The sequence below is a fragment of the Cebus imitator genome, unplaced genomic scaffold, assembly GCF_001604975.1.
Source record: "Cebus imitator isolate Cc_AM_T3 unplaced genomic scaffold, Cebus_imitator-1.0 Scaffold229, whole genome shotgun sequence".
Lineage (NCBI taxonomy): Eukaryota > Metazoa > Chordata > Mammalia > Primates > Cebidae > Cebus > Cebus imitator.
In genome coordinates, this window is record NW_016107544.1 from 2,706,047 (window position 1) to 2,722,704 (window position 16,658).

Consider the following 16,658-nt stretch of genomic DNA (forward strand, 5'->3'; position numbering starts at 1 on the left):
GAGTCACTCAATAAATTACAGCCAGAATATGCTGCTATTCAAAATAAAGATAATAAAATGAAGAGGGTGGACAGGAGGAGAAGAACAAGAAAGAAGAGGAAGGTCTAGGAGGAGTGGAAGCAAGTAGCCTACCTAAGAATATATTAACAACCTGGGTGAGAGATGATGAAGGTGTAGAATACAAGTGTGTCAGTTGAAAAGGTTCCCTTAATATACACCTCTGTTAATAAAAACTGTGTTGCAGATGTATATTTTTAATCATATTTATCTAAACTTTTGTGGTTATATTCTCAATATCTAAAATCTTCAGATCACTATCTCTTACATATACATACTAACCAGGTAGACACGAATATGTGTATATGTTTGTACAAACACCTGTGTATAATAATAAAAGTTTTTCTTATGTGTTGTAATGTTTTGCTTCAAGCATCATGCCGTACTTTAGACCAGTTCTCATTTACTCCCAGCCTTCTTAAGTGGCCTTACCTTAAGTGATATCCAATCCCCCATTTCTTCTTTAGAAACAAAGAAGAGCCCACACACTTTAGCTTCCCTTTGGAGAGAAATACTTTCCTGTCTGAAAAAGAAGAAGAGCAAAGAAGAAAGTTTGTTAATAAGTTGCCCATTCATTTCCAAGAAAAGACAGGTAATCATCTATATAATCAAACTTTAATTCAGGAGCTTCTATGGTTTTAAATGCAGGGCTTGATAAGGATTCAATTAAATAGACACATTTTAATCTCATTTATGTACCATGTTTTGCAATCCATCCCATTAGGGAGGTTAAATTTTGTGGATATATGTTCTAATATAGAAAATTGTCATATTACATATTTTAACAGATGAAACATTAAAATCATTTGAATATTTCAAGTGGATTTCCCTCAATTCTTAGTAAAAGGTAGATCTCTTAGAAAATAAACTTTGTTTATTTTGCAATAAGTGAATTTCCTGGCAGATCATGCTTCTATGTGACCAAATAATACAAAATTCTGCAAGATACTCTGAAATGGTTGTAAGAGGCTTTGGGTCCAGTTCTAACCACTACCAGCCATTCAATTTGCCAGATACAGCTGGATGACAGAAGTACAAAATACAACTGTTCAGAGACCAATCCATATTTTTTTTAGATCTATTAAAGTCCTCCTCACGATACTTAACAGAAACCAGTGATTACCCGCCAGGATGTCGGCCTCATCCATGAACTGGGTACTGAAGAGGATCACGCGGTCTGTTTTGCGTTCTTTCAGATGATTCCACACTTGGTGTCTTGAAAAGGGATCCAGTCCAGCAGTTGGTTCATCCAATAGGAAAATCTACAAATGTGGCAAGTATATAAAGCAGTTTTCCACAAAGATGAAGTTCTTCCAGAAAACAATGCAAAACCCATATTGATTATATTTAAGAGGGTATTATGGTTAGGATTTAGATACTATATTTAATGTTCTATTATGAATATTTTATAACACATGTCCTTTGCAAATAAAATATTTGAATTAATACCTAAAGTTCCATTTTTTTAAAATTTGAATTCACCTGCAAATTCAGTGTGACTCACCAGAGGGTCTCCTAAAATGGCAGTCCCAAAGGTTAGCTTTCTTTTCTGTCCACCGCTTAAGTTTTGAGCAAGAACATCCTGAATATTTTTCATTTCCAATTCCAGCAAAACTCTTTGTATCTAACCAAAAGACAGTATTTATGTCATACACCAGCATTTAATTCTTTTCTTAAATGTATAAATACAAGGCTATAAAGTGTAAATGATTAAAAGCACAAACAATGAAGCCAAACTTCCCAGGTTTGAAAGTCACCCACATTAACTAAGTTGGTAAAGTTACTCGCTCTCTTGAACCACAGGCATAAAATGGGGATAATAATAGCACCTGTCTCATAGGGTGGCTGTGAAGAATAAATGATTTATTACATTTAAAGTTAATTATCATCGTGATTTTATTAAGATGGATCGTAAACATTATCTTGATACTAACTTTTCCTTTGTTCCAGGTTCAGTTATTGTCAATTATATGCAATGTTAGCTATTGTTTAAATTGGATTTTCTTGTCCAATAATTGTACAATAATTTGCACACAAGTAATTTAAAATTAAAAATTAAAACTCACTGCAAATAGATTTTAATAATCTCATTTTGACCAACACGTTAGCTCTAACATATTTATATACCTCCTTATCCACTTCTTGTGGCAGAATCCCTTTAATTTTAGCAAAGAGTCTGAGGTTTTCTTTCATAGTGAGGAAGTCAAATTGCACATTGGATTGTGGACAAACTCCGGTCAGCTTGCAGAGATTTTCTAGGTCAGCCATTTCTGAAAGCTTATTGTTATAGACAGTGACTGAACCTGTAACAAAGGAAAAGTTAACATCAAGATAATGCTTAAGATATATCTTAGCAAAATAACTATGTTAATTAAATTTTGTAGGTATAACTTTATCTTCACAGTTTATACAATTCAGGCATTAGAAATTTCTACTTTAGTGGCATAGTATATTAAAAAAATGTTCAGATCTGCAGCTTTTCCCATCAAAGTGTAGTCTCTTTGTCTACCCTTGACATTTAGGTTTGCCTGTCTACCAAGCAGGATCTTAGCAAATGTGATACAAGCAGTCTGATATAAAGCTTCCACACAGTGATTCATCCTCGCTTGCTGCTGGGATCATGGGGACCATCGGGTGAAGAATCCCAGCTAGCCTTCTGAAAGATACTCCCATGCGGGAAGAGACATGCAGCTGTTCTAACAGAAGCCCCAGATACATGAGTGAGGCCATGGTAAATCATCCAGCCCCTATCACTTTGGTCCAGAATAGAAAAAAATTCCCAGTCAACTCACAGAATCATAAGGAGCAATAAGACATGAAATCAACTTAAATGCCTAGCAATGATGGACCAGATAAAGAAAATGGGATACATATATGCCATGAAATATTATGCAGCCATAGAAAAGAATGAGATCATGTCTTTTGTGGGAACATAGATGGAACTGGAGGCTTCATCCTTAACAAACTAATGCAGGAACAGAAAATAAAATACCGTACACTCTCACTTATAAGAGGGAGCTAAATGGTAAGAACTTATAATCACGAAAAAGCAAATAACAGACACTGAAGTCTACTTGATGGGGGAGGGTTGAAGAAGGGAGGGAGGCAGAAAATATAACTATTGGGTACTGGGGCTTAATACCTGGGTTATGTAATAATATATGCAACACTCCCCCATGACATTATTTATCTGTGTAACAAAGTTTCACATGCACCCCCAAACATAAAATAAATATTTAAAAAATACCTTATTGCTAAAAAAAGAAAGAGAGAGAGCTGACAGATACATCTGGAATGCCAAATGGTAACTAATGACCATGAAAATAATTATTATGAAATATTCAGATTCCATATGCAGTATACCAATTAAATATTACTTACTCTGTTTAATATTACCATTAAATAAAATTCCATTTTTCCCTAGGTATGTGTTTGTGATTAACAATTGAGAGAACTTTATATTAACAGCTGATTTATTTGTCAATCCGACTTGTAAAACAAACCAGTTTGTACCTTTGGTGGGAACAGATAAGCCACTGAGAATGTTTAGCAGTGTTGACTTTCCAGCTCCACTGTGACCAAGTATGGCAGTGATTTGACCTTCGTAAATGTCAAATATCAGATCTAGGAAGAAAAAAGGAAAGGAAAGAAAGATAAGATAAAGAGGTAAAGAAAAAGAGGTGGAGAGAAAGAAAAACAAAACCACAAATAAAGTCTATTAGGGAGCCAATCCATTGTTGTTAATTTCCTTGAATGGTTGTCTTTTCCAGGTATAAATATATAAATATAAATAAATTTGTTAAATTCAAAATGAAACATTAAAATTTCCCTTTATAAACTTATTTATCAAAATAGCTTCTTTTGAAATTTTGAAATTACTGAGTTTAAATGAATGGAACATATCTATATCATAGGTTCATTGACATTCCCTGCATATGGTAGGTCAACGTTAATATTTATTAAATGGAAGAATAGATTAATAGTAAATCATTACATGGCTAAAACTCCTTTGAGGTAAGTGACATTTTCACATGCACATACCAATAGGTTTTAGATTACAGAAGAAAAACTTGAGTTTGTAGGGAAAAAAAACCCAGAATATCCTTAGTCTACCTCAATATCACCCATTATAGATCCTAAATACATCCATTTCTAAAACATATTCATTTTTTCTAACTTTTATGAAGTAAAAGTAATAGAAGAAAAAATTTATTATGAAGCTCAAATAACTCTTCAAGTCTGAAATACCACGTTACTCACCAAAACAAAACAAACTGAATTAAAATCATGAAATCAATATTAATATAATAACTAAATATTTTCTCTCTCTCTCTCTTTTTTTTTTTTTTTTTTTTATTTTTTAAGGTTTTTTTTTTTTCTGGCTTTCCTTTTTATTCTTTTGTAACACTTCTGATTCTGAAAAAAAGAAAAGATACTTCAAAGTGACAATTTTCTTCAGTTTGTAACTTCCAGTTTGGTAGACAGGATTGGATGAATCTTATCTTCAGGGTATATGAAGATCTAGGTCTTCACTCTCATGCAGTCATAGTTGTGTGACAGAATCAGCTAGAATACTGCTTGCCAACCCTGTCTGCACATTGGCATCACGTGAGGAGTTATAAGAATTTAACTGTGCTTGGGACCCATAAGCAAAGGTTCCATAGATTGGGGTTGGAGAATAGGATCACCTTTGAATGGCAAGGCTAAGACATCTGATACCAAAAGGCTCCTGTGAACCATGGGCACAGGTTGGAAAGATCTTTGGCTACCCTGAGTCAAGGTCTCCAAAGTTTCTCTACGAAATACCGTCAGAAAGGCAGTCAATGTATCATAATAGCAAGAGCAAAGCCTTCACAGTACTGTTCATCTAAGCTTAACCCATTACAACCACTTGGTGCTGTTACCTTAACCAACGTACTTATATTCCAGGCCAGTTTCAGGTTTCACAACTTGAAAATTTGCAGGGCTTTAGGACTGTGTTGGAAGGTAAATACAACATTTCATCTTGCATGTACAGTGTATGTAAGATGATATTGGTTACATGGTGATGATGTCTACAGAAAGGAATGAAATTAACTTATGCTGTGTACTACTATAGGTCTGGATTCCTAGGCACTTAATCTGTATGGTTTTATTCTACCAGGTAAGTATATAATCCATAAGCCAAATCAAATTTATGTTTCTTATTTTATGATCTGCTATTCAGTCTCTATTCATATAAAGCTGTTTAGATTTTTTTTTTTTTTTTGAGGGACAGTCTTGCTCTATCACCCAGGCTGGAGTGCAGTAGCACAACATTGGCTCACTGCAACCTTTGCCTACTGTGTTCAAGTGATTCCTGTGCCTCAGCCTCCCCAGTAGGTGAGATTACTGGTGTGCACCACCATGCTTGGTTAAGTTTTGTATTTTCAGTAGAGATGGGGTTTCACCATGTTGCCCAGAGTGGTCTCAAACTCCTGAGCTGAAGTGATCCACCCACCTCAGCCTCCCAAAGTGTTGGGATTACAGGCGTGAGCCACTACTCCTTGCCAAAGCTGTTAAACTGAGACCTAGTAAAGCAACAAGGGAGGCTGAGGATGGAAAGAAATAGCAAGTAAAAGACTGAATCCAGGCAAGGTTTTGCTGAATTATATTAGCTGGTAAAACTTAGGTTTTTATTTAGTGTAAATGTCAACAATGTTAGGCTGTAAGGGGTTGGCAAAAGGATCTTTCCTTAAACTTGAGGTGAGAAGTGACAGAAGCAGCATAGGTGAAGACAGGTGGGAACTGTCTACAGAGCACAAAAGGAAACTTTGCTTGTCTCAGGTGCTGACTCTTAGCTTCCTGCCTTTGCCCTGTTCTCCACCTGCAGCCTTATTACCTGATGGCTTCTTTCCCATGGAATTCTGGAGGCACTGGTTCAAAAGAATCATTAGATGAAGGATCAGAATCCATTTCATCTTCAAGGGCCACATGATCAGCCTTTTGTGTCTGTGACCAAAATGAGGACTTCAGGAAAAACAAAGGTGAACGTTGACGTCCATATTCATCTACATAATCAAAAGACAATTAAATATTGGGTCAATCACCACATTAGGGAGAGAGTCACAGTAATGTAGCATGGGAACGCAGCCCCTTTGTCACTAAAACTGAATATGTGGTCAACACCAGGTAATGCACATTTTGACACATGTAGCTTCATAAGGAAAAAAAAAATTACCAGATGTCTCTATATAATAGATCCCATAGGAAGCAATGAAATTGTGATTTTTAAATATTTCAAAAGGAATCTAAATAAATGTTTTAGAATTTCTTAACCTCAAGAAAGACAGATTGAACTACTAATGCAAGGTATGCAAGCATGCTGAATTCTGTCTAGAAGACCAGGTGTCATTGCATAGGCAAAGAAAGAAGAAATTGAGAATTGAATATTGGATACCTTAAAGAAAAATCCAAGAGAAGACAGAATAGGATTTAAGAAAAGTAAATGACACATTTGTAACAAAGGAAAAGAACACGGTATAATAATTTACTGAAACTTAAAGTGAATACTTTTAAAACTATTGTGTATTTCTGCTTTATTTCATCACCATACCATAATTTTCCTCTTAAGTAAATTTATGATCTGCTTTAAAGACATATTATTCATGAATATCTTGCTGGAAACTAATCCAGCTGTATTAGTATTCTATCAACACTTCTGCTTTTCTTCATATTAGGAGACATTATGAAACGGAAGAATCGTACTTCACTGATAGTCTGCAACTGACCTCCTCTGTAAGGTTATGGGTTTTCAAACTTCTGTGTACTTCTCACATGTTCAGACCTTCATTCACGTAATAAATACCTTACACTCTCTGTATACTTGGCATATGGTATGTTATTAGTACCTATCTCTCCCTTTTGACAAAAGAAAAATCTAGCACATAAAAGCATATCACCATCACTGGATACCTTCTGCCACCAGATTTACCGTGAAATAATTCTGTCATTCTATCCAGTTAATTTTTCTTTCTGTCATTCGTATTTATTATCTTTAAAAGTATTTTAAACAAAGTCATCTCTGGTCTTAAATTCAAGCTTAGTGAGCGATAATAATTAGGAAGAAAATGGAATAACTCATTATTTGGATGAAATACATGTCCAGTTATAATAATAATATGCTTTTGAAATTGAAACAAGTGTGGATGTGAAAGACATTTTGTGATATAATGTTAAGTAAAAAATAAAATGAAGACATGAAAATGTAACAATATGTGATATAACTTGATAAAACTTATACAAAGAGAGTATTTAAAGTAATATTATTAGAATATGTTTGAAACAGGGACTAAAAAAGATGGAATATATTACATAATGCACACCAAAATAAAATTTAAATTAGAGAAAACAATTACCTAAGAGGATACTATTAAGCAATTGTAAACACAGTGACAAGTGACATCTGTTTGTGGATCCACTGAGAATAAACACATTGGAAAAACAAACAAAAATGAAAAATAATATAACCAGGATGTTTTAATAAGTAGAAGGAGAAAAGAAAGAATTAGTTAGTACAAGGGTCACAAGAGTAAACCTCCTAAACTACCCCAAACACCAGGGATATAAATCATGACAGAAACACAAAAAAAGGTCATTGAGATTTTGCCATAAAAGCAAAAGCAGAACAGAGAAAATGTAATTAAGTATGTGTCTTAAATAAGCAATGTTAACAGGGAGTAGAAAGGCTTAAAATATTAGTAAGCAAAAATAATAATTTTTCTATATGTAATTTTTACCTCTACTGAAGAAAATCAAATGAAAACAGTTTATTCAAGCAATTCTAATTGTATATTAAGCATGCTAGCTAACAATAGTGAATTCTGACATCTTTTGTTCCGGGCTCTTTTAAAAGGCAGAGACAGTAATTCTTAAAGGATTATCCTAAAAAAAAAACAACAAGAACAACAACAACAAAACCAGAAAATTCATGCCACAAGATGTTGCTTTCTGTCTTCCTGCTCACCCTTTCCCCTTCTTCCCTTTCCACAAGTGTGTATTCATTGCTTTATGAATAAAGGGCCCTTGGCATTCTGTCTTCAATAGGAAATGCAGAAGGGAAACTCAGGCCCTGCCTTTGGTTATAAAAGGAGGGAGAGAAAAGTGAAGCAATATTTCAGCTACAAGAATCTACTGAGTCTCCAGGGTTAATCAGACACTGTCATGGGTGCTTAAACTTCATCTGTGAACAAAACAAATCCCTACTTTTGTAAAACTCATATTCTTTTATGTTGCAAGGTGATACAAATGAAAATGTATGATATATTAGCTTTCATATTGTGAAATTCTGGCGAGTTTTTTTTTTTTTAATATAGATGCATTGATTAATTGAATCAAAATCTCTTCAGGTTGAGCTGGGTCTAGAATTGCTTTAAAATTCTTCACATGGGTTTGTTGTCCAGCCAGAGCTCAGAACCATTGAGCTAAACAGTTAGACAAAAACAGTTATAAATGTCCATGATTACCAGACCTGTTTAGGAACTAGCTTTCTAAGATCTCTTAAAAAGAAAATAGAAAAAGAGTATGTGTTAGGAGATTTGTTTTCAGAAATAAAATCATTTAAATAATGTTTGATTTTAATCATATCACTACTCACTTGGCAAAATTTTGTCAAAGTAAATCACCAATGCCAGATAGAGGCAGGTATCAAATGCCAACATGAAATTTGTTGCCACAATGAGATTTGAGCCGCCCGATGGATGAGGAAATACATTAGAATTCAAATCATAATCCAAATGTAAAAGCTGAAAATCAAAAAGTAATTAATTAAAGGAAATTAGGTTTAAGATACATTTTAACAGTTAGGTTTAGCATAGGAATAAAATGGCTACTCATCGCCTCATAATGCAAATAGAGTTGAATAAGGAGCATGCCTACTTTATGGTTTTCAAATCTATGCCTTGAAAATCATGGACATATGAGCAACTAGAATGCAGTTTAGTAATTGTTATGATAAAAATATGTTCCAAATGAAATTGAAGCATCAGGAGGAAGTAGGGAAGTATGGGAAGAAATGGCATTTGAGATCAAACTTAGATGAACTTTTACCAAATAGGGCACAATCAAAAGGTGGGGTGATGCATGTAAATTGGTGTCATGAGGGGGAATTTCTGGGCAAAAGGCAATGGTGCGTTTAAGGAGGACCAGAAGTGGCCTGGTCTATGGTGATCAAGTTAATGAGCTCTTTATAATTAACAATCCTTTTGTTAAACACTAAATAATGGATATTTAATGGTTGGCATTTTCATTTAATTAGAGGGAAGGCAAAGGGAATTTAATAAGAATCACATAAATAGAAAAGATATTTTATGAACAGAAAAATAATTTACTAACAAATTTTCCAGACATTTAAAATTTTTAATTTAATTTAATGGTTTTTAAAATCATGTATTATCTTCAATTACTAGGTAAAAACATGAATTGGAATAGTTATTTAGAATTAGATTTGTGACAAGTCCATGTTTAATTAGTAGCCTAAGAAAATACTTTTTATTACCTTTAAATAATTGTATATTGATCCTCTTTTTTTCACTTTCTAAATGTCTTTTTTTGCTGGGCTAAATAATTTCAAAGCTTTTAAAAGTTCCACCTTTGTAACTTCATAACAGCCTTCACTAGAATTTTAAGCCTTACACTGTTGAATTTGAAAATGACTACAGCCTACTGAATTCCAGAGAGGACAGACATTTCAGAAATGCCATTAACAGACATTCAAGTCGTATCTCACCTGGGCCATTCCAAGCATGAAGGCAAAGGGACTAAGCAAGCTTAAAATCCACTCCAATGATGCAGGAAGGTGTCTGTACAGTGACGTGAACCCAAGACTCCCACAAAAGACAGTGAGAAGGAACCCAACCAGGCCACTGAGGAAAGATTTCCTTACCAAGATGCTCATTAAGAAAGCCAAAGGTATCTAAAATGAGAGAAGATGCAGTTCATTTATGTAACATTATTAATAGCATAATAAAATAGGTATACAAAATTATAGTTATTATTTCATATATAACATACAAAACTGTGTTCCACAAATTCCACTAAAAATTGGCATTACAAAACACCTCAAATCAAATTGTTGCTTTTTATAGATTTTTCACATGCAAACAGAGTAGACAGGAAAAAAAAAGGAAGTATATAATCACTTAATCGAAAACAAACACTTGATTTTTAGGCTATGAGATGGATGGAGAGACATTTAATTCACCAACTCACCAAAGACAATCCATATAGGAGAAAGAGACTGAAAACCACCATGAAGCCAGACAAAATGATAAACTGGATAGATTTTATAACAAGTGCTAATAAAAGGGCCATAATGAAGATGAAACCAGCATAGAGCAAACCCCAGGAGAGCCTAATGTGGAAACAAAACGTTATTTTAGTATTTTATTTTCACTTGAAAAGGAAGACCTGAAATGGATTCTAACATAATTTTTTCATTCGCTTATTCATCCATTCATTCTCTCTTTCAACAGGTATTTTTTGGGTGTTCTAAGTACATAAATACAAGTAAAAGTTTTGGATGGAATTCTTTAGGAATTAGAAACATTCTTTAGGAATTAGGAATTGTTTTTCCTAAAATTGATTTCAGAAATACATTCACACACATATGCACATTGTTCTGGGGGTGGAGGGACAGGAAAAATTGGGTAGATTTTGGACTGAACATTTTATCTGCTGTATTCTTGCTCTGTAACCTTGGGCAGCCTCTGTAACCATTCTATTATTCCTTTATGTTTCTGGACACCAGGAATTATACTACACTGAGGGCTCAATAAGACGATGGATATGTAGGGCACTGTCTTAACACAGGGTAGGCCCTCAGTCAATCTCAGAACCTTCTCTCCTCTCTGGAGTCTGTCCACGTTCAGGACCATCTCAAGTTTCCTTGGACATAAGAAATCCTTCCTTACGTGTAATTCTGTCATGTCACTTTTTTTCCAAAAACTGTTGTCACTTTTCTCTGGATGTGTTCACTGAAAAGTCTACATACTTGCCTTTAATTCCACTTGTTGTTTTTGTTAAGAAAGAATGTTTTTTTAATCCCATTTCTTTTATGTCAGAATAATTCACTTTCCTTTCCTCAATTTGTTTTCTTTTGTTTTACAATATTATTTGAAAACTATAATGCAATAATAATTTTAAAATTAAAAAAACAGCTGCAAAACCAACATAATAACTCACACACAGCAATTAATATGTATTGGAGAATATTTTAAATAAATATTTTTACTTTTTTGTGCTGGGTTTGACTCACCAGAATGCTGAATCCCGAAGACCCATCATTGTCATCAAGCCCTTCATTCTTTTCCTCTCCCTTGCAACATTAACAGATGCATAGTAAATGAATGGAGAAAAGGAAATAATGCAGGCAAAAAGAAATAAATCAGTTACAATTCCTGATTGGCTAATGAAGGAATGTATCTTCATAATTTTTCCAGTAACTGACATCAGCTCTTCCATCACTGAGTGATTTGCTGCAATCTGAAGAAAAGCATTAATAAACAAAATTTGTATCTTAATGAATAGCATTTTCTGTTTTCTTTTAACCATCTGTTTTCCTGTGAATGTATAATTGGCCTATTGGGATCTGATACTAACCTAAATTTCCACTTCTATGTCCTGCCATTGACCTACTGAGAACCTGGAGTCCGGGCATTCTTGAGTTACTCACCATTCTCTGATTTACTATGTGTTTCAATATCTCCCTGCCTAACATTACTTTATGATTTGCTTGGCATGCCTTTTCTGAATTTATATATTCAGTAAGCCACCCTTCACCTCAAGCTTCAAGCTGAAATGTTATTTCAATTAGGAATTCTTCCATGGCATTCTAAGGCTGAGAATCCTCATTTACTTATGAGGACCTGATTTATAGTTCTGTAATAGTCTACTTCTGTTCTAATAAATTTTTTGTTTGCCTGGCTTCCCAACAAAGATGAGTCCATGAATGAGATACTTTTTCTTCTGTTTGTATCTACATTCCATGGTATATAGCAACTTCAGTAAACTTCAGAGTGAGTAAATAAAATAACAAGGCTACCCACTTAAATTTTCTTTCATGAAACTTTTGATGCCTCTAATATTATTAACTTGCATTAAACATTAGTTTGCATTGAACAGTTTGTACTCACTTCTATAATAGCGGCATTAATGGTAGCTTGAAGAACCACAAAACCTTCTTCCCAGAATTCTGAAACTGCACAGTAAACACCTTCATATGCTCTATAACAATGAGCTTTGTGGAAAAAAAGAAACCGTAAATATCATTACATCGCTATCTATATTATTGAAATATTATTTCAATACTGATTATAGCAAACAGTGAACTTTATTTACAATGGCTCCAAATTCCAAATGCTCTTATTTTGACTCAAAGCTTATAAAAACATAAGTTATAATAATGATTCTCAAAATGAATCAGGCAGACTCATGAGGCAGAACACTCCTAGGAAATGTTGTACATTAAGTTACAACACTCTAAGCTTTCCCATATCATGTCCTGTGCTTTTCTGCTGATCAAGAATTTTATTGATGTCTTTTCTTTTGTAATTTGTCTTGTGAAAACAATACATTTTTATGTTTTTCAAAAGTTCACAGAGCCTAACATGGATTGAGAAACACTGAACTAAAGCTTTTTCTAACACTGAATATAAGACAGGCATAATAGGCAAATAGAAGTTCAAATAAGATTACTTACTGTGCTTAAATCATGCCAATCAGAATATCTTTTGAAGAAAAAGATTTATTAAAAAAGGCCTACCAGCACATTTAATATTAAACTATATTGAAAAGATATTCTTCAATAAGATGAATTAAAATTGAGTAGAGGAATTAAATGCATGTTACATGAAAAGTGTTAAGTATTTTAAAAATCATCTTGAAATATTTCAGATATACAAATGATATAAAAATATAATAAACACAAATGGACCCACTACAAATTTGCAAAATAAATACATCATTTTAAATACAGTCAGAATCCCCTGTACACTTCCACTAGCACCAAGTTTCTAGCTAGCTAACTGCTTTCCTGAATGTTCTATTTACATATATGCCACTACATATCTCTAAACTATATATGTAATATAAAAAAATTAAACTCTACTAATTCCATATAGCTTGTTATGCTTATCATTATAAACTTTGCTCATTTGCTCCATATTATAATTTTGACATGTGTATAAATATCCACATTTAATTTTTCCTGTTTGTGGTTATAGAATCCCATTGCAGGAATGTAAATCAATATATGTATCCATTCTTCTGTTGATGATAATTGGGTTAGTTCCTTTCTTCTTTTTGCTATTACTGGAAAAAAAATCTTCTGCTATAAAAATATGTATATATATCTTGTAAATATATCTATCTTGGTCAGGATAGTCTCTTATATGTTACAGTAATAACCCCTAAATCTCAGTGATTTATCACAGCAAAAGTTTATTTCTCACTCAGGTTACAAATTCCACATAGGTCTTTGGTAGGAGGGTTGAGGTACTCTACTCACAACAAATTTAGGATCCCAAGTTGGAAGGCATTTCCTCCAACTGTTAGTTGCACTGTCTGTATTATACATGATTCCTTAGTTTGCAGAAGCAGGTGAGAAAAGGTGAAGAACTCAAATCCCCGAGGTTTAGTTGTCTTATTATGGCTGCAAAAAATATTCTATGTCCTCAGGAAGAAGAGGAGAATAGGCTGCAAGTCTTTAATACAGGTACGAGAGTTTCAGTAACAAGATTTCTATGATGATGAGTTGTAGGTTATGTGCACATCAACTTTAAAATAAAATTTGTCAGCTTTTGTGGAATTTAAAAATTATGTAAAGTTGGATAAGTGTTCTCTTTGCTACATATCCTTGTTAATATTTTGAATTGTTTTTTTGCTAATTTTTGCAAATCTTATAAATGTGAAATGATACAACATGTGGTTTCGACATGCATTTTCCTGGTTGCTAATGCAGAAAAGCACCACTCCAAGTGCTTATTCTTGATCTGTGCTATTTTATGAAATTCCTATTAATAATGTCTTTTTATTATTTTCCTATTTTTGATCTTTTTCCTATTTATTCCAAGTAAATATTTACATATTTTAGAATTCATTTTTTGTTAGTTTAGTTTTGTTTTGTTTTGTTTTTTTGGTTATAAACACTTTATCACCTTTTTAATTTTTTTGGAGATGGAGTTTTGCTCTGTTGCCCAGACTGGAGTTTAGTGGCACGGTCTTGGCTCACTGCAACCTCTGCCACCCAGGTTCAAGTGATTTTCCTGCCTCAGCCTCCTGAGCAACTGGGACTACAGGCACACAGGTCTCTACACTCGGCTAACTTTTGGTTTTTTTGTTGTTTTTTGGTATTTTAGTAAAAAAATGTTTCACCATGTTGCCCAGGCTGGTCTCAAACTCCTGAGCTCAGGCAATCTGCCTGCCTTGGCCTCCCAAAGTGCTAGGATTACAGGTGTGAGCCACCATGCCCAGTCACTTTATCATAATTTTTGCCTTTATTTTTCACTAACTCTCTGGTGTCTTTTGATAAAGGGAAGTTCTTAATTTATATTTAGTCAAATTTATCAATATTTTAATTTATGGCTGGGTAGTATTAATATATATATATATATATATATGTACATAAATAATATTTTCTTTAACCCTCTGTTGATGAACATTTATGTTAATTCTCTATCTTTGCTTTTGTGAATGGTGCTGAAATAAACATATAAGTGCAGGTATCTTTTTTAAATCTAATGATTTTTTTTCCTTTGGATGGATAACCAGTAGTGAAGTTCCAGGATGAAATGGTAGTTTTGTTTTTATTTCTTTGGGAAATCTCCATATTGTTGTCCATAAAGGTTGTACTAATTTACACTTCTACCAATGATGCATAAGTGTTATATTTTCTTTGCATCCTTGCCAACATCTGTTTCTTTAAGACTTTTTAATAATTGCCATTCTGACTAGTGCAACATGGTATCTCCCGGTTTTAATTTGTATTTTCTGATAATTAGTGATGTTAAGGTTTGTTCTTACATTGGTTAGCCACTATGTGCTTTCTTTTGAAAAAAGAACTCAAGCAACTCAAATAGCCCCATTGAAAAATAGGCAAATGGGTTATTTGTTCTTTGAATTGTTTCTTGAATGTATAGTTTGCAAATTATTTTCCATCTGTAGGCCTTCTGTTTACTCTGTTGATTATTACTTTTGCTGTGAGAAGTTTTTTTTATTTAATTAAGCCTCACTTGTCTATTTTTGTTATTATTGTACTTGCTTTTGACGACTTAGTTATAAATTCTTTGCCTAGCCCAATGTCCAGAAGAGGTTATTCCTAGTTTTTGTTTTCTGAATTTTTATAGGTTCAGGTCCTATGTTTAGGTTTTAATGCATCTTGAGTTAATTTTTGTATGTGGTGAAAGATACGGGTCCAGTTCTATTCTTCTGCATTAGACAATTTAATTTTCCCAGTACCATTTATTGTATGTATATAACCATATATAATGACCATTTATCAATATGTTCTTATGCCCAAAAATGAATATACTTTTTTTTATGTTGAAGGACATTATGACAGATAGTGATGCTCTAATTTGGCATACTAACCTCTATTCCCACATACGGCTTATGACATAATTGAAATAAAGAATAGTGAAATTTTAGAGCCAGGAAATTACCTGTATGGTCCTTGTGTTCCTTCTTGCTCGGCGTTCTGTGTCCTAGCAAGAACTTCAAATGATATGAGTATGTATTGGTAAAGATGACTCTTACTATATCTTCAGAATGATTTGCTGTGAATTCTTTAATACTTTCTTCATCTGGCATTCCCAAGACCATTTTACCTTTTGTTACAAGAAGAGAATATAATTGTTAGGAAATTACTAGGAGACACAGCTTCAGGATGTCATGTTGAATTGCTTTTACTGAAGTTTTCTATGGAAGTAAAACACAATCAAGTATTAACTTTCAGAAGGGTAGACAAAAAAGTTGGGTGGGAGAGAAATTTCTAAAGTTCCATCCAGATACAATCAGAACACATGAAAATTAGTTATTTTATTTTCGTATGTTGTGATTACTGAACCAATTTCAATCACATACAATGTCATGCTATACCAATCAAACTGTTCAAAAATAATTAACATTCCTAAAATTCTGAAATGGTAAATATAGACAGATAGATATTTAAATTGCAATTAGGCACTGTTTTGTATCAGGTGGACATACCTATACAAATTTGTTTTTCTTTAACAAGCCTGACGGTATGGTTAATAAGCTTAAAAAAGTGATAAATTTAAAAACATGTTAAGAAATTATGTTGACATCACTGAAAGAATCCCTCTTCTTTGTAGATATTGTATCCAAGGCCACATGGGTATTTTATTAATACTAAAAAATTAGACAAAAAATAAGAAAAGTTCTGGATTAGGGTGGAAGTGTTGAGATGAATGGAGAGGGAGCAGGCAGCATGCATTTTGATAGAATTAATTTTATTGTCAAACTTGTGTCATCATGAGCAAATTACTTAACCTTTGTTACTCAATTTCTATGTATGTAAAATAAACTTAATAACTATTATTATTATAGAATATCAATAGATAACAGAA

General features: G+C 33.3%; 1 protein-coding gene across 1 annotated transcript in view; it reads right to left on the reverse strand.

Moving 5' to 3' along the window:
- The window catches only part of LOC108281672 (ATP-binding cassette sub-family A member 8), a 90,445-nt gene that overhangs the window by 49,527 nt on the left and 24,260 nt on the right, over nucleotides 1-16,658 (reverse strand). Inside the window, 13 exon segments of the mRNA XM_017497357.2 lie at nucleotides 490-580; nucleotides 1,181-1,319; nucleotides 1,562-1,681; nucleotides 2,185-2,360; nucleotides 3,571-3,683; nucleotides 4,417-4,473; nucleotides 5,918-6,086; nucleotides 8,672-8,819; nucleotides 9,803-9,988; nucleotides 10,285-10,426; nucleotides 11,330-11,556; nucleotides 12,207-12,310; nucleotides 15,732-15,896. Of these exon segments, the coding sequence (XP_017352846.1) occupies nucleotides 490-580; nucleotides 1,181-1,319; nucleotides 1,562-1,681; nucleotides 2,185-2,360; nucleotides 3,571-3,683; nucleotides 4,417-4,473; nucleotides 5,918-6,086; nucleotides 8,672-8,819; nucleotides 9,803-9,988; nucleotides 10,285-10,426; nucleotides 11,330-11,556; nucleotides 12,207-12,310; nucleotides 15,732-15,896 (1,837 nt within the window).